The following is an 18,738-nucleotide window of genomic DNA, read 5'->3' on the forward strand; positions in this document are numbered from 1 at the left end:
TACTTGAACAGTTAAAGTATCCTCAGCTTCGTGAGGTCACAGCTTAATGCAGTTATTGGAGGAAAGGGTTACTGAACCAAATATCAAATGTTATTTAAGTCACTTTGAGAGGATTGATTCCTTTACTGTCGCTCAAATTCTGACCTCTAGGCTCATATTCATCTTTTGAGTGTAAAGTCAAAAGTCGTCAGTGTTGTTCCAAAAGGAGGGTTCAGGAGAGTTATATGTCTCAGGAAGAGGCAGTTTATTGATGCTTGATGTATCATGAAAAAGAGAGATGAACAATGAAGAACAAAGTTAACACTGTGTAATACCACACTGCAAAAAATACCATAAAAAAATCACTGACAATCTGGCAATGAGGTTGCCAGAAAAGATGTTAAAATATGGTACAATATAACATTCAAAAACTGTAGACTGACAGTTACTGGTTGTCATACAAATACAGTATATAATTGTCATTTTACAATTAGAGCCGTGCTCTACAAGGAAGTTATCATTTAATAAAATTTGCTGAAGATATCACACGTAAAATAGAAACTACCTTTAAATGACAGACATATGATGTTAAGTTAGTTTATCACCTTAGAAATAACACAAAACCATAAATATATTATTTGTATATATTATTATATATTTTTTGTAATTTAAAAAAATAAAACTCATGATAACATGATAAAATCACTGTAGTACAGAAATGGTAGTAAAGTTAAAATAGAATGCCTGTTGTAACGTGGTAAAAGGCCTTTGTCTAACAGAAATGACCAGTTAAACCATGGTATATTTTGGTTGCTTTTCTACAAGGACTTTGTTTGGGATTTAATAATAAATTTATAGCAATATATATATCATACAAATAGCAACCTAAATCCAAATAACGTTATTCAGCAAAGCACAAATAATATGATGGAAAGATACTAACTCTACTCTACTCTACTCTACTTTCTCATTAATATTCGAGACGGTAACTTCACTCTGTGATTGACACATCAATCTGAACTGCCTTATATCTATGAGCAGATTCATGTTCATGATCACTTCACTCATGGTATCAAATACTTCACAATAGTAACTGTAAACCAAAAACACTGTAGAAACCATGTAATGAACTCTAACAGTACTGAGTAACATCTACAATGATTTAAAACAGACTGATTTAAAGACCTAAAAATGGCAAAACTCCTCCACAGTCCTCCAATATCCTGAATGAAGACATGAAATGTAATAAAATAGAGTTAACTGAACTTGCTTTTTTACATTTTATGTGTTAAATAAGAAAAGATTCGCAGTTTTTTCAGTAATGAGGCCCCAGGATTTTAAAAAGAAATTATTTTGAATTAAACAAAAAAAGCCATCTTCATTACAAATACCAAAAACATGGACATCATGGAAGTAGATCTCTGCTGTCCTCCTCCTCCTCCTCCTCCTTCTTCGTCAGGTGTCACTTTTTAAACTGTAAATAGAAGACAGACTGATAAATGTTAACTGCGAATCAGAAAGCAGACTGTAACAGCTTACTGTAGTGTAAGCTGTTTTATATTAAATGTCATGTTACCTTTCCATTGACGAAGCTGAGGACTTTTATCCTGTGTGGATCATTCTGGTTTTTGTAGCCCTCCTTGTTGATCCAATCAGTAATGGTGCTGAGATGGTCATTTGTCATGACACCTTTGTCTTTGAGTAACTCGGACCATGTGTGTACCATATTGTTACAAGACTGTTTAAACTTTCGATCAAAAGCTTTACTCTCAGGGTTGTTTGTAAAGTCAGACTTGAGTATGGGCATTGAACCTAAAATGGTCTCTTTGAAGGTGCCTACAACATCACCCTGGCTTATTGTTTTAGCCAGTGACTCTCTGAATTTTGGATTTTTTGTACTAAGACAAAGACGATGCATTTTTGCTGGCACATAAACAGTTGGAAGATTATAGCCATGAGATGTCTTCACATAAGGAATCAGATTAGGATCCAGAGGACATGAGTTTGTTCCTACTTCAAGGAAGGCTCCAGCTAATTTGCTATTCTGGTCCAGTTTTCCAGCTTGCATTATACTAGACACTGGTGGTTGGTGATCTGCATTGACGACTTGTCCAATACCAGGATTATTATTTCTATTTTTTATGGCATCTTTGTATAAGCACACTTCTCCAACCAGGTTGTCGAGTATCCTTTGGCGTTCTTCTTTGGTAATTTGTATTTTTCTTTGTCCAGCTCCCTCTGCCATGTACCAGTCTCCTCCTCTGATTGCATCTGTCCACTCTTTGCGTTTGACGAAAGGCTCCCATTGGCCCGGGTGTTCCAGGAGAGTGTCGACCTCTAAAGATTGGAGGCTGCCTGCTTTCAAGGTGATCTCTTCATTACCAGCCTCTGGTTTCAAGCCTCGTGCGAAAGCCTTAAACAGACAGCTCTTGCCTTGGCTGGTTACAGTCACTATCTGATTATTGATGCACACATCGTAATGGCCGTCTGGGTATTGGGAACTCTTTGGTCTGTAGATCAGTGTCACAGTTTGACTGACAGGTTTAGAGCTTGGACTCAGCTCCTGCATCTTGGTAAGTTTGCCATGGCTGTCCTCTGTTAGGATGACAACCTTACTGCCAGTGGCTTCTGACAGGACTCTGATATCGAGAATGGTGCCAGCCGTCATGTTGTTCCTGATCTTTTCAGCATGTGACCGTGAGTATTCACCTGATCCACTTGACTTCTGCTTTATTGACATGTATGCAATGTATCTGTTGTTTTGTCCAGCTCTGAGTTTTTCCTTTGTTCTCTCAGTGTTTAAGCCAGTTCTTACATATTGGCTTATTTTTCCATTTACATAACCTTGGGCAAGAGAAACAATGTGACTGGAGAATATTTGGTGAAACACTTCTGTCAAAGTGTCAGCTAATGAGGCACTGATGGTGTCGACTAAATGCTGCTTGAATTCTTCCAGCATCTTAGTTTCTGACTCAGACAGCTCATTTCGCTTCACTTCCTCTGAGGAACATTTTTTCTTTTGAAATTTGTTAAGCTCTTCACCAAAGTCTGAGAAAAACCTGTTTGAGAGACTGGACACTGTTATCAAGGCATGTCCGCCCAGTAACCCCATGTGGGTGGCTTGGATGGCTGTCAGAATCATACGTACTTCTGCATGTTTTTCATCTTTAAGCTCTGATTTAACTTTTTTAATCACTGTGGAGATGGATGCGTTGAGCTTGTGCTGCCAGCTGAGGTCAGTGTAGAATTGCTTTATTGCTGTGTTGCTCAATTGTCTGAAAATATCCAGAAGTGTGGCCTTATTTCTCTCATGCTGCAGAAGATCAGAACATTGTTGTTTATCCTCAAGGTGTGAGAGTATAATGGAGTCTACTAATGCATCCAAAGGCTCTTTTTCCATGTTGGACTTCACATTATCCACAACTCTCGTTTTCACCTTATCTTTAACACCATTTAGTATTGCAGTCATTACAGCCTCTTCTGCCTTCCCAAATCCATACATAATACATTCTTGTACAATTTTTTTCCTAATGTATTTCTCTGCTCCCTTAAAAACTGCCTTGGTAACAACACTAAGTCCATCTTTAGCTTGACTGTAGAGAAACTTTGGCATTGACTTCAGATTTCCAAATCCCTTTATCATTACTTTAGATAATTTGGTACCCTTTGCAATCAGCTTTCCAACTCCAAACCCAATGAGAGATAGACTAATAGAAATGGCTTTTTCTATAGCCCATGATTTCCAACTGAATTCTCCTGTCACCATGGACGTGATGGCAGAGATGCAGTCTGATATTCCTTCTGCGATCAGCCCAAAGCCGACCTGAGCTAATATTCCAACTGTACATACAGTGAGCACTGCTCCTCCGACAATCTGCAGAACTCCGAGACCGAGCACCACCAGAGCTCCCCATGGGAAACGATACTTCTCTTCCACAGAAAAGACATATACCAGACCTTGATGGTACAGATTGTCAGCCTCTGCTTGGAGATCGTCATCAGCACTTGACACCAGAGAGAACAGGTGTGATTGATTCACTGTTGCATCCTCTTTCTTGTCTTTTATCACCTGCAGCTTTTCAATAGCCTCACTAATGTTTTTGTCGAAGTAACTTAACATGGTGCACCTGGTTGTTAACTGCTTTTCAAGGCTGGTTGGGTTACTGTTGGCTGAGTCAGCACAGGACATTTTCACAAATTGCAGGCAGACCATGCATTCCTCACTGAGGTACTTCAGAGATTCCTGTGCTTTCCTGAGATCATCTGTGGCTTTAGTGAGGTAATTCTCCTTCATCTGCTTTATAGTGCAGTATGCATGATTGTAAAAAGCTATGGCTGCCCAACTTCCATCTTGTCCCATAGCTTTTTCAAACAGCTTTGTGCTGACATCCCATTGTTTTTCCTCCAGAGCGATATTTCCAAACTTGATGTAGTGGTAAATGCTAGAACACGGTGAAGTCTGACTTTGAGACTGAGTTTTTGCCTGAGACAAATCAGCTTTCAAGCTCTCCTGTAGTTCATTTCTTTTCAACAGGTTGATTTCTTCTGATTTAGTTTGCAACCAAATCCCCCAGAACTCATTCATGATGGCGACAACAGCTCTTTGCTCATCTCCATCTGTGTTCCTGTAAATGTCCTGAAGGGTCTCGCAGTACTCTGAGAACAGGTCCTCCCGCAGTTTCATCTCAGTGATATCGTTCATCGTGTCCTGTATCCTTTCTGCTGCAAGTCTGTCCCTTGTTTTCTTTGCCTCATCCAGAGATGACACTGTCCTGAAGGACTCCTGCAGATGATCAGTGGTCATGATTACCTGTGCAGATCCAGGTTTACCTTTGCGTGCTGTACGACCAAATGCCTGGAGTTCCACTCTTGTGTTATCAGAAAGGAAGGAGAGGATCACAAATAATCCTCCATTGTTGTTCACCTGTTCAGAGACTTTTATGTCTGTGCCACGTCCAGCCAGGTTTGTGGCAACAATGACGTCACCAGGATCCAGTGTCGTATCTATTTTGTCTTTGTCACTGCGACTGTAGAGAAAGATTTTACCTGGGATGATGCTCTTCAGCTCTTCATAGAGCTCTTCAGCTGTGTTGATAGTTTCACAGATCACCAAGGCTGCTCTTCCCTCTCTGTAAGAATTTTGGGAAATTTGAGCCTTAACCACACGTTTTATTTCAGATTTCCACTCCTCAGTTGAAGTCTTCAGAGAACCTGTGACCTCAAATAACTTCTTCCTGTTGAAAGTTGGCATTTTGCAGGCTGAGAGGTCTGGATAAAGTTCCTGCAAATACAGCATGTCTGTTTCACTCCCAAGTGTCCCTGTTGTTCCATATATTTTCCCATGGTATTTTTCAAAGAAGGAAATGTTAGAGATGTAGTTTGTCACTGTTGAAACTGTGCTCAGTTTGATTTGGTGTTTAATCTCAACAAACTGTTGTAGACCATCACCCCATTTCTTACTCAGTTCTACCATACCAGTGGATCTGAAGTCCACTGGACAGACACTGTCATTCTCTATAACATACTCCCGTCCTTGCCTCAGTCCCTTTGCCAGAAAGGCATTTTGAACCCACACTGACAGTTTCTTCTCTATCAGATTTCTCAGGAATCCAGGGATGCTGATTTTGTTTTTATTGTTTGTGCATGGGGTGTACTGAATCCTCTCTGAGATTAATTCTGCAATGGGTTTGATAAGAGTTTCCTCAGAACAGTAGAGAGGACAACACAAACCTTCCTCCAAAACAAGAAATGTGAGATCAGGAGTGTCCTGTTTGTTATATGGGCTGGCTTTTTTAAGACAGAGCAGTCCATTTTCATCTAAAGTGTATACAGTAAAACCATAGGGGACATAGTCCTCGATTTCATGGAAAAAATTTACCATCGCATCTTGACTCACAGTTTTCAGTTTCTTTAGAAGTTCATCTTTAAATTCATCTTTAAGTTCATCTTTAAGTTCATCTTTAAGTTCATCTTTTCCGCTTTTGCAGAAATCCTCGGTAAATCCTTCTGGCACAATCTTTGATTCTTCAGCAATACACAAAATATCTATGGGGTCATTAATTTCTTCTGTGTCAATTGAGTCAAATATAGCCTTGAAGAATGAAGCAGGGGGACCCTGGACAAATGTCTGGTATCCTGTTGACAGGAAGCCATACTGGCTGACATGGCTCCAGATCATGACCAGAATAACATTCAGGTGCTGCATGGAGACCATGGGACTGGAGAGATAAGTCATCTGTACTCCCTGATCCAGCATCAGTGAGTCCACTTCGTCAATGATGATGCACTGAAAGCTGCGATCAGTCCTCACATCCTTCATCTCAAATATCTGGCGAAGGTGATCTGCAGCGAAGGCTTCGATTGTTCCGTAGACCACGTCCTTCTGGTAGCATTGTTTTCTATCTTTATCATCAGTTTTATCTGTGTTTGTGTCGACTGTGATGCCAAAGTATTTGTAAAATTCACTCCATTCTTTTACATCTCTTTCACATAACAGAGAAGAGCTTGACACCACATCCACTTTTTCACCCCTTAATGCACGCAGTGCAGCAAACATTGCTATGACACACGACTTCCCTTCTCCAGTTCCCATCTCCAGGAGCTTTCCAGTGTCAGACAAGGCCAAGAGGCACCAGCTTATCATCTGAGTGGCTCTGGGCCACCAGTTCCCTTTAGCATAGCACTGATACACAGCATTGCATAAGACTGCCAGGATCTCCTGAAGGTCTACTGTGTCGGTGCTATGACTCAGATCCTTTGCTCGCTGTACATTTGTATGCTTTTTAATTCCACCAGATTCTATCAGGTTAATGACAGTCTTTACTATAGATGATGATTTCTCCAGTGTTTGTTCATCAATGTTTTTCATCTGCCGTATTTCATCAAAGAGACAGTCAACACTTTTTTCTTTCTCATCTCTGAAGGTTTTTTCTAAATGCTGGATCAGACTCTCAGTTTCAGATGAGTTTAAGAGCTGAAGGAGAAACTGGTTCTTCTCATCTGTCCAGTCAGAAGACACCTGATATGTTTCTATCAGATGTAAAATCCTTATGATGGAAACACAGTCTTTATCATGATGGTGGTCAGCTAAGGCACCAAAGAGGTTTAAAGCTTCTACTGGTGACCAGAGTTGTTGTGCTACCAGATTTGACACCAGTTCTTTGATTTGTTCTTTTGAGTCTTGGAATTCCACTGCACAGGCAAATAAACTCTCCAAACACAGTTTGCCTCCTAGAGATGCTCTGTTTTTCTCACTCTCTGTTTCTTCAGTCAATTCTTTCAGAAGATTCTCAAGAATGGTCAGAATGTAGACCTCATTGGGAGGCAGTTCTTTTCCAGTACATTTTTGTGAGATGGTTATGATTTTACTGTCAGCATCTGCTCGTTTGTTTAGGTTCATGTGGAGCACCAGAAAAAGACCCTTAATAAACCTGTGTCTCAGCTCCATATCCTCAGTGTGAAAATTACCCATGAGGCTTTTCAGGATCTCTGCAGCAAACACCAAAGCATTGTTTTCTTTGATTCTTGAGAGTTCCAGGTCATGGGAAGCACTGAGACCTCTCTGTTCAATGATGAATCCTCGGATGAGGAGAGGGTTCCCTGTTTCCATCATTTCTAAGCCATATTGAAGGTAATCAGAGACAAAGTCATCCATGGTACCATACACAATGTCTGCTTCATAGACCTCCCTTGGTGATGGGTTAGTTCTGTTCATGTTTGTGTTGACAGAAATTCCAAGGTGCTTGTAGAAGTCAAACCACTCCTTAGTTTGTTCATGTGAGTGAACGTCAGAGCCGAGGACAATGTCCAGTTTGTTCCCCATGAAGACTTGTGTGGCTACAAACATGGCTCTGACACACGGGTCCTCTTCCTCACCAACCAACTCTAGTGCTTTGTTATTCTCAGTCAGCACCAGCACACACCACCTCAGCATCTGCTGCACTGTGGGCCACCAGCCTTTTGTGTCAGAAACTGCTCTGCAGAGCTGAGACAGAGAGTTCTGGATGTCATCTGTGTTCAGGTTTGAACATTTAAAGGAATTGTTTATAAATGGTTTATCTCTTGGGGCATTTTCTGAATATTGTAGGACGCCGGTGGTAATGTTCTTTAACATATCAACGACAGAATCATCCAAATTGCTGAATATTTTGAATTCTGTTAGAGCTGAATCTAGACTGCGCTCATCTTGCTCTCTAAGAGTTTTTTGGAAGTCATGTTGGAATCTCTCAGGGCCACTGATGTCCAGAGCCTGGATGAGAGAGAGTCCGGAGTCATCTGTCCAGTCTGGTGATATGTCGTACACTTGTACCATTGTGAGCACTTCAGTTATTGGAGCATCCTCTTCATATTTCTCTGACAGTGCTCTGAGCAGAGTCAGTGCCTCTGTTGGTGTCCATTGGTTTGTTTGCACAAGTCTGAGGATCCTTTCAGTGGATTCTGAGGGTCTCTCTTTGCCATTTAGATGAGTGAGTGTGAACAGGAGAAGCTTCAGACACTGGATTTCCATCTTTAAAATGAACACTGAGGATCCTCCAACCATGTTCTGTAGTGACGATGTGAGGGTGCAGAGGAAGTCTATGAGAAAGAGATCCTCAGTGGAAAGGTCCCCCTCAGCCCATTGTTTGGCTATAAGAACTGCATTAGAATCACAGGTGCTGTGGTCAGTGAAGAAGTGCATCAGGTTCAGGTACAGGGCTTGAGTCAGCAGGAAACTCTCAGAAACATTGCTTGCTGATTGGCTGATGGACTCCACCAGGTACTGCAGATGATTGGAGATGCCTTGCAGAGAAAGTCCCTCAGATATCTCCAGAGACAGGACACACAGCTCAGTGATGAACACCTGTGAGTGCTGCAGAGTGTTATGGGATGGAAGAGCACTGATCCATTCATCAAACAGGAGTTTGTCCAGGGCTGACAGGATGTTTCCCAGCTGATCAGCAGTCAGCTCAGTCGAACTGAGGTTTGGAACAGGGATGCTGCATTTTGATGAGAGGATTTCTAGAAGCTCCTCAGTGTCTGAATCACAGTTTATCTCTAATTCCTTCAGATGGCTGATTAGAACTTGTTGCTTGGACTCGTGTTTCTCTGAAATGTTCCCGCTCAGTTGATTCTCGAGCTGCTCTTGAGCTCGTTGGTATGATTCTTCAAGTCTTTGATTCAGTTCCTCTCGTCTCCTCTTCTCTTCAGCCTCTTGAGCTCTTTGCTGCTCTTCTTTCATCTTTCTGTCCTGCTCTTTCTTTCTCTCCTCTTCTCTTTTCTCTTCCTCTCTCCTCATGTTTTCTCTAATTGGCTTATAAAAACAATCTTTACAGTGAAATAAGCGGCTGCCTACTGGTTTGTAGATTTCTCCTTTGTAAACAGCTACATTCTGCCCATTAATAGTTTTGTGGGATATGGGGAACGAAACAAGTGGCTGACCTGAACCCAGGTCTTTTCTACATTTACAGCATGTCACCCAGTTGAGCCCCACATAACCTTCTTCTAGTTTCCTCCACATTTTTAATGAATTCCTCAGTAGCTAAGTGATGAAGTTCAATCTGTTTTTTTTTCCTGAAAGATAAAAAAAATAGACAAAAAGATAAATTCAATGACTTCCAACATTCATTTATAAAGCTGGATATTTACTGAAGCAATTGAGCTTTAGAGTCCTACTGAAAGGCTGAATAACTGTGCTCTATCTAGGAAATGAACCAGCAACCTTGCAGGTATATGTCCTTAACTCCTTAACCATTATACCACACATGCTGCCTCTCTCACTGTTGTTATTCAAGGACATTAGCCTGTAAATAAATAAGGTACAATGCATGTAAGTAAAAATGTCAACAATGCCTTTAAATATCCTGTTCTCATCATCACATCCTTAAATCTTTGGTACGATCTGCTGATGCTTCTGACGTTATCATTTTAAATACTTTGACTGACATTCTACAGCATCTTTGTTTAAATGCTAATGTTTACTCTTAATGTCTAATAAATTTTATTTAATATTTTAATATAGGCTAATGTTACACACAACACCTAAAAAGCTGTGAACAGAACACAATCAAATTTTAATCAGGGTCTCAGAATTCTACTGGAGAATTGATAAATACTGGGACATAAAACAAATATCAAAGGTTATATTAGTGTTATTAAAAACCTCAGACCACATTTAATTTTTTATATATAATTGAAGGTTTAAAGTATACACACACACACACACACACACACACACAGATATAGATATATAATTGAAGGGATGTTATGTAAGACCTAAGTTTGAACACAGAGGTTGAATAATTCTTTTTTTATTTTTATTTTTTAACAAACTCCACAAACAGAACTGCCATTTTTATCACTGAAATACTTTTTACTGTAATGTAATAAATAAAAAAAATATAAATAAAATATTTTATTTTTATAAATAAAAATTATAGATTACTTTGATATTCATCAGAAAACATCAAGACATCATATTTCATTTTATTTAATTGTAAGTTAATCTTTCATTAAAAGATAGTAATATATCTGAAAATAAAAAAACACTAACAATGCTGAAGCTGAGTTTTGACATATTGACATTTAGTTAAATTCTGTCAAACGATAAATAGACTCAGATGATGCTTCTTTTAGGAATCAACTGTGGGACAGCTGTGGTGTTAAATTAGTCTTAAAACCTGGACACATGAAAACCTGTGCATGTGATGAGAGTGCACAGACAGATTACAACAAAGCTCAAGCCAAGTTCCGAGCCAAGTTCCAAGTAGAGAAATTCTTTTTTTAGTTCATTCCACGGTGGGAACAGGGGAGACGGGGGTTTTAATGAAACCAAATGTCTTTGAATAGTATTTATTTGTGATGATAACAATAACTAAAAATGAAATCTTCTTCGTGTTGACTCCTACCTGGATCTGAAAGAGGAGAAATCTATATTTTATGGATTTGGAGCTCAGCTACTCATGAAGGATTTTGGCAGCAGCTCTGTTGCATCTACATGTTAATGAATCTGTTTTTGAGTGTGTTTGTGTTTCTCTCACCACTTCCTGTTTCACGGAGCAGGAGAGTCTCTGAGGGGACAGGCTGAAAGCTTGCCACTTAAGAGTAAGAAAAGCTCTGAAGTCATAGATGGACAGATGTTGGAAAAGTCAGAGAAAAACATCAGCATTTTTAACTATGTGACTGGATTATAACCACACAGACACCTTCCAAAACACTGAAACAACATATAGACAAAGTTAAACAGCTCAGCAGCTTACCTCAGTCTGACTCTGTCGAAGAAGGAAGGGAGAGTCAGTTTTTCTTCACTCTGCAGCTTCCTTTAGATAGTGTGCAGTCAACAGCCCCCACCCATCACGTGACTTTGCAATAAGTTAGACCTCACCCTGCAAACCTAAATGTGAAAGGAAAGGTACATTTCTACAGTTCGTACTGTAGTACTTTAGATAAAATATAAAAAACACCAAGACAAAACATAAAAGCAACGAGACAAAGTAAAAAAGCATTTAGATAGAAATTAAAGAGTTAAATGAAAATAAAAATAAGAAGAGCAGAATAGAAAAACAGGAAAAAATATAAGAGTAAAAGTTACAGTGCAGTGTAAGAAATGAGTGATTCATTTAAATGAACCTGCTCCTGAAGCATCGGTGACTCAGGATCGATGATCTGATCAGAGATCAGTCACCATGCACCAAGTACTTTCACTGCTGATACTTTAACCACATGAAGCTAAAGATATGTGTGTACTTTTACTTTAGGTAACCTTCATTTTCTGGTTTCTGAGCATTACAGGATGTTTACTTGAATATTTTGACATACTTGTACTTTTACTTGAGTAAATGATGTGAGCATTTTTCCCTCCACTGCCCTCTTGTGTTCTGTCAGTTACCTGTTCAGGTAAGAAAGGAAAAAGCTGATGAAGTTGGTAATAATCACCACAGTAACACTTCATCTGTCCAGGATTTCCAGCTGAACACTGCTGCCCTCTAGTGGCTGCTCCAACACACTGCATCACACACCACTTCCTGCTACACTGAGCTCACAGTGCAACAGCAGCAACACAACATTCAACACACTGACAATAAAACTATCACACATACAGATTCCACTGGAAAATCATGTTGTATAGATAAAAGTAAATCTTCTATGTGACAGGTGTGAAGGAGAGCTGACTCTGTGGACAGCAAAGAAACTGAAGCCATGGACACAACTTTCACCAAACCCTGAAGGTGTAGGTGTCTATGCTGGTCAAAGTGGTCAGTGAGGTGATCAGGGTCAAGACTTCATGAAGAGTCTGACCTCCTTCCTTCAGTAGTGTTTGTGTTTTTAGCTTCATCTATTGCTCGTGCACCAGAGAGATTATGTTTCTAGATCTGATGTCTCACATACCTTTTCCACCAACACGCATCAGGTTCTGTTTGCTCTAAATTTGAACTGTTTGGAGCATTTTGACTAAAATTAAACTGGTTACCAGCTGGAACCAAGTAGTGGCAGAAGAAAATATAATATAATTAATACATATATTAAACATCAAGATTTGATTTTGAGTAATTAACAACAGAGTCCTGCAGGACTAATGCTCAAACCAGGAAGTAAGTTAGCATGTTAGCTCTTCCTGTTCCCCCATCCCAAAGTGTTTTTGGTTAAATGTCTGAAATAAGGTCTGTGGTTTTAACACAAGCTCAAGACATTTTCAGGTTTGATTCTCGGACATAAAATGGGTCAGTAAATCCCCCACTCCTGATGTTTGAAGCTTTTACGTGTCTTAAAAAAGGCGGTTGCTAACGAGTGTCTAAATGAGACTACAGAGGTTGTCGGGGACGTTAACATGAAAACCCATCTACTCACCAGTCCACCTTTACAGCCTCGTTGTGTTTCTACTCACGCTCTTTCAAACTCTCACTAACTTTCTAAGAAGAAAGGCTTTTGTAGAAGAGCTCAGAGCTAAATGAAATGACCAGTTGGAAGCTTAGTGGTGGAGACGTTGACGTCATGTGACCGTGGTGTAGTTGGTTTATAGCCTAACATTAGCTTCTTACTTCTGGAGGTTGGATTTAGGCTTCAAACTAAATCTTCACCTGGTCTCAGACTCAACACTCCCTGAAGAGGCTGAGGGTGTGTGCATATAAAGGGGGGGGGGGGGGGGTAACTGTGTGTGGTGGGGGGTGGGGTTGGTAGCCTGTTAACACACCAGCTGTTGCTAGGGGAGCCCCTGGTTGCCGGGGCGATGTATAGACCCCCAGTGGTCTGAGGAGTCTGGAGGGAGTGTGTGTTTGTGTGTGTGGTATTTCTATAGGGACTGGGTGTGAAAGTGACACAATGGGAGTGGGTGGGGAGGACAGAGAGTGTGTGTGTGTGTGTGTGTGTGTGGTGGTGGTGGGGTCCATCTGCATGTGAGTGTGTTGCTTTGTTTTTCAAATTAATGTCATTTAATCTTTTCTTAAGAGGATTCGTCACATCTGTTCTCTCACATTCAGTATATCACTGTTCTATATATCCAGCACACAGTACAGTCTATGATGGGTCTGTCTGTAGTTTATACTCATTTTTACTTCATCCAACAAATATATGTTTTAATTAGTATGTTTATTGTACATATTATTATTATTGTTATTATTAATATTATTTTTTATTGTTATTATTATATTGTAATGCTTTAATATCTTATCAGTCATTCATCCATCCATCCTCACAGTAGAGAAAACTTGTTTTTCTACTCCACTACATTTCAGAGGATAATATTGGTACTTTTTACTCCATTACATGTAACTGTCAGCTTTAAATTAAGATTTACACATGAAACACGCTGTAACATACTGAGATGTGCTTTCATAAATGAAACTAACAAAGAATGAAGTGAAGTACGTTAAGCTGAATTTCATTATAATTAGATAATAATGAGGATTAAACAACAGTTACAGTAATATCTTTTCATCCCTGTTGCTATGGTTACGTCTGGCGTCCACACTACTGAAAACGGAGGCTTTTGGAAACGCTGCTGCACCCGTTTTAGTTTGGAAACTCCGGGGTTTGTGTTTCAGTCTGAACAGACAGAGATGCACACGTTCCCTTCCTGATCGGTTCTTCAGTCACATCATACCCTCCCCTGATTGGTCACGCTCCCATCATGTGACACTTCACTCATAGTATTTTATACGACTAAACAACCATCTGCAGAGTAGACGATCCACTTCCTGTTTACACCGACACACGTGCATTCTCAGGTAAAGGTGTGTAAATGCAGATGGAGATCATTTCTGAAACAGAGCTAAAACACTGTGCAGGTAATTCAAGACCAGAAAGCCAAGAAGAAACTGTGACATGAAGAGGAACCATCAAACTGTCAACGCAGAGCGAGAGCGAGAACACAGAACTGAGAGTGAAGGAACTGAAGCATGAAAGCAAAGAGGGAAGTGAGAGTGAAAGAAGCTGTGACCGTGTTACATAATCAAAACACAGCAACTGGTTTCTATTGTCTTAAATCTGTCCCAGAGTCAGCAAACCCCACTGAGGTAGAGAAACCAAACTCACAGGTTGATGAGTGACCTCCAGCGCTCCTCAGCGGCCCGTCTCATGTAGACAGATGTCAGAGGCTCTCTCACCTTGAGCAGCTGAACAATGACAGCATCATTAGCAGCAGTAACAGCTGACTGTGCAGCAAATCTAAAAAGTATTTGATCCATGCTGAGGCTGACCGGACGGCTGCCTTTCAGGAACAACATGAGACGACAATCCAGAGACTTTTCAGCTTTTTCTTGTTTTCCTGGTAAAATGCCTGGTGAACAGCCATGTGACAGGTTTTTATACAGTGATACAGAGACACAGTGATGTTTCTGACCACAGTGTTTTGAGTTATATTTGCATCTTAGAGAAATCTGAAGTAGAGTCCACTTTAAAAAATATATAATATGAATAGAGAACTGTCTTTTTTCATTGATTACAGCATGTTAGTGTAGGAAGTAGCTCACCTGGTGTCATGCCCTCTCACTGGGCAGAAACATGGATTCAGTCACTGACAGCAGCCAGGTGAAGCTGCAGGACGTTTGGTGATTCCTGATAGAAGAAAACATGGGAATGTAATTAGAAACAAGAAAACAGACACGTGGTGGTGACGTGTGTGGAGCTGCTTCTCCACTTTTCTCCTGCGTTCTGCATGAAGTGGTTCTCCTCAGACTCAGCTGCTTTCATTAACATTATGAAACTGGTTTTATGGAACCTGGTCTCAGTTTATAACAAGTCAGTATTTAACTGTTGTATTTGACCTGTGACACAGTTTATAAAGAAGAATTATCTCCTCAGTCAGACAGTTCAGCTACAGTCCATTAGCATGTGAATTGTTTAATTATGGACGAAAACATGTTTTTGCGAGGTCACAGTGACCTTTGACCTTTCACCACCAAAACCTCATCAGTTCATCTTTGAGTTTGAGGAAACACTGAGTTCAGACTCTTTGTTTGCTCCTCATCACACTTTTATTAGAGATCTGTCAGTGACAGGACGCTGCAGCTGATCATCTGAGCAGTGACTGAACAGCTGCAGACTGACAGCTGATCCAGCTCTGATCCAGCTGTGGTCCAGCTCTGATCCAGCTCTGATCCAGCTCTGATCCAGCTCTGATCCAGCTCTGATCCAGCTGTGGTCCAGCTCTGATCCAGCTGTGGTCCAGCTGCGCTGCTGTCACCAGAAAACTGCCATTACTTCAGATGACGTGTTGGAGGAGAGGACTGAAGACTGAAGGACTGAGACACCGGGATAGGACACAAGTGAGGAGACATTTTAAGGTGATGAGGAGCAGACGCTCAGTGAATATTTAACAGCAGTTGGTTGTAAATGTGCATGAAACTGTAAAAATAATTATATTCCACTGAATTCAAAGCTGGAATATCGTTTGATTAAACAATCGATCAGAAAATAACTTGTTTAAAAGGGTTTTGGCCCAATCACAACAATAATATCAATACATGGATATTTACTCTGCTTTCTTTAATATTTTATTTCACGTCTTTTCTCCTCTCTCTCTTGCTGTGTGCGTCATTTCCTGTCAGTTCATATTTTAAAATATAAACATTTTTCATATTTGTAAACATCACATGTTTATATAACTTATCAAAAATAGTTATTGATTCAGTATTTTAATTCACTGACCTGTTGCTATGGGGACACTTGATGAGACTTTGTACAGGATTTCACTGAATTATTAACCGAGAAAAATAATAAAATGATTGTTTAAAAATAGAGTTTTTGACTTTTATTGTTTAACAACTGTTTTCCCGCCGGTCAGCGTGAGGGTTCCTGAGTGAGGCAGTTTAAGAAGTGAAACTTTGCCGGTCAATATCTCTGATTTAAAAACAAGTAACCGTCAAACATTAAGCTTTAAATAAACTACTCGAACACCGGAGAAGTTTTCGCGGTATAAACTCACCGATAAACATCATCTCCTCCGGGATTTCCTCCCTGAAACATTTTCCTCAGTATTCACACAAACGGAGACTGAACATCAAAGAAACCAGAAGGAAACTTCTTACAAGTGTCCCAAACTGACTGACGCCATCTTCAGGCCGCTACTGAGTCTGCGCAGAGCCAGAGCCAGAGGCTGCTGGGTGTTGTAGTTGTCACTGCCGTAGTTTGACGACCTGCCTGTGAAATCATATTTATTTTGAGAAGAAATTTTATAATGATAAATAAATAACACACAACGTTTGATTTTCACTTTAAAAAACGTTAGCATTAATATATTTGAATACTGATTTTCTGTGGAGCTAGCCTTTTAACATCCGACAGCTGACAGCTCATGCTAGCCCTCGATTGTCTCAACGTTAGCAGCTAATGCTAACCTTGAAATTTCCAGAAGTAGCAGCTAATGCTAGCCCCAGCACGTCTGACTAATGTTAGTGGCACTGCACTCCTTCCACGAGTTAGCAGCTAATGTCACTGACGGGTTTTCATTTTTATCTTACCGTTGAATTAACACAGACGGAAGTGAACGTCTAGTGTTACTGGCACTGTAATGTAGCTTCATGCTAGCCTTATAATGTCCAAAGCATACAGTGTGTAGAACGGCCCAACGGTTAGCAGCTAAAGCTAGCCTTATAGCATATAGCATATCTTTGTTAATTGTAATGTTCAAACGGTTGGAAGCTCACGCTAGCCTTCTAACGTTCAGAGCTTAGCAGCTAATGCTACCCTTGAGATTTCCAAAAGTAGTAGCTAATGCTAGCCTTATAGCGATTTCTAGCTTAAATGGAACTAAATAGCGTTGTTTACTTAGCTTCATGTTAGCCTTTTATTCTGCAGGGTAGCAGCTAGTGCTGCTAACATTTTTATCTTACCGTTAAAATTATACAGACCGGTTAGCGGCTAATGTTATTTTATTTTCATTTTAACAGGAAATTTGATAGTTAATGGCCAAACGGCAGCTGATAAAAGTCTTTGATTTTATTACTGAAGATTAATTAGTAGTGTTAGTATTATTATTATTAGTAGCAGTATCATAAAATACAGTTTCCCCACTTCTGAAACCAAACCGTCTTTACTTTAAACCTGGCCGTGTTTTTAACAACCTGTTTTCAGTCCCTGTCACACAGACAGGAGCTGCAGGTATTACGGTATTATGACTGAGTTCTGAGTGACAGATTAATTCAGCTCTCACTCAGTCTGATCAGAGAGCATCATGAGCGTCGACCTGGCTGCAGAGGAAACAACATGTAAGTCAGAGTCTGGACACACGGGGGCAGTGAAGCACCGAAGGAGAGTCTGAGTCTGAGCTCACCACAGGTCAGGTCCTGGTCTGAGGTTCAGTCTGCAGCACACCAACCAGAGGAGAGACTACTTTCATATCTGATTATGTATAAATATAAACTGATGAGTCATCTGCTTCATGAGCCGACTGTAGGACGTACTGCTACTACTACTACTACTACTACTACTACTACTGATAATAATAATAATAATACTCGTCCTTTTCTCTTCTTTGTTCCTTTTTTCTTGACCTTTTTTTCCTGTTTATTTTATTCTATGTGTCATTATCACAGCTGCCACCACTGTATTCATATTTATTGGGTTTAATTTCCCCTTTTGTGTTAACGTGTTCTTGGTTTTCTGAAGGTGTTTATGACATGTCCTCGTCTTTTATTATTTATATGATATGATTATAACAAAACGCCTCCAAACAAACACAAAGTAAAAGTAAATATAGTCTAAATACAGTGACTCAGTGATTGTTACTGACAGAGGGTTCATCTCTGTTTGTTCATCATGTTCTGAACCAGCTGATTTCTGATTCCTGTCTGTAAAACGACGAACACAGCCTCAAAACTTCCATATGATTTATTTAATCATATATCTGAGTACATTCAACTTAGCCACAGTTCTTTAGTTAAACTTGAAAAACACTGACTCTAAACTCTGAAAAACATTAAAATCCTTTTCTAAATGTTTCCTAAAGGAGGCGTTTTAATAGTTTTATTGTGTTTCCCCCTCGAGGAAAATAAATTCTAACATTAACTGTCTTCATTAGTCACAGTCGTGTTAGTAACAGTCACTAAAACCATTCATTATTATACCTGTCCATCCTGTTCAGGTGTGCAGGGGGCGGAGCCTCTCAGTCCTGCAGTAACAGTAACAGTGTGAGTTCTACTACTGTTACTAATACTACTGAAACAGGAGTTACTGGTAGTACTGGTGGGAGCAGTAGTATTTGCAGCAGTAGCAGTAGTATTTGCAGTAGTAGTAGTAGTATTTGCAGTAGTAGTACTTGCAGTAGTAGCAGTAGCAGTAGTACTTGCA

The 18,738-nt window shown here is 39.9% G+C and overlaps 1 protein-coding gene across 1 annotated transcript; it reads right to left on the reverse strand.

The window, feature by feature from the left end:
- Positions 1-220: 220 nt before the first annotated feature.
- LOC108892299 (uncharacterized) lies at positions 221-11,070 on the reverse strand. The gene is made up of 3 exons (XM_018689780.2): positions 10,995-11,070; positions 1,556-9,528; positions 221-1,453 (listed from the first exon to the last, which is right to left on the reverse strand). Exons 2-3 carry the CDS (start codon positions 9,473-9,475, stop codon positions 1,442-1,444), a joined length of 7,932 nt encoding a protein of 2,643 aa, XP_018545296.1. The 5' UTR covers positions 9,476-9,528; positions 10,995-11,070; the 3' UTR covers positions 221-1,441.
- Between the last annotated feature and the right edge of the window lie 7,668 nt (positions 11,071-18,738).

The sequence above is a fragment of the Lates calcarifer genome, linkage group LG4, assembly GCF_001640805.2.
Source record: "Lates calcarifer isolate ASB-BC8 linkage group LG4, TLL_Latcal_v3, whole genome shotgun sequence".
Taxonomy (NCBI): domain Eukaryota; kingdom Metazoa; phylum Chordata; class Actinopteri; family Centropomidae; genus Lates; species Lates calcarifer.

Excerpts from the sequence above, each read along its gene's own strand:
- LOC108892299 (XM_018689780.2), bottom strand. The coding sequence starts at position 9,475 with ATGTGGAGGAAACTAGAAGAAGGTTATGTGGGGCTCAACTGGGTGACA.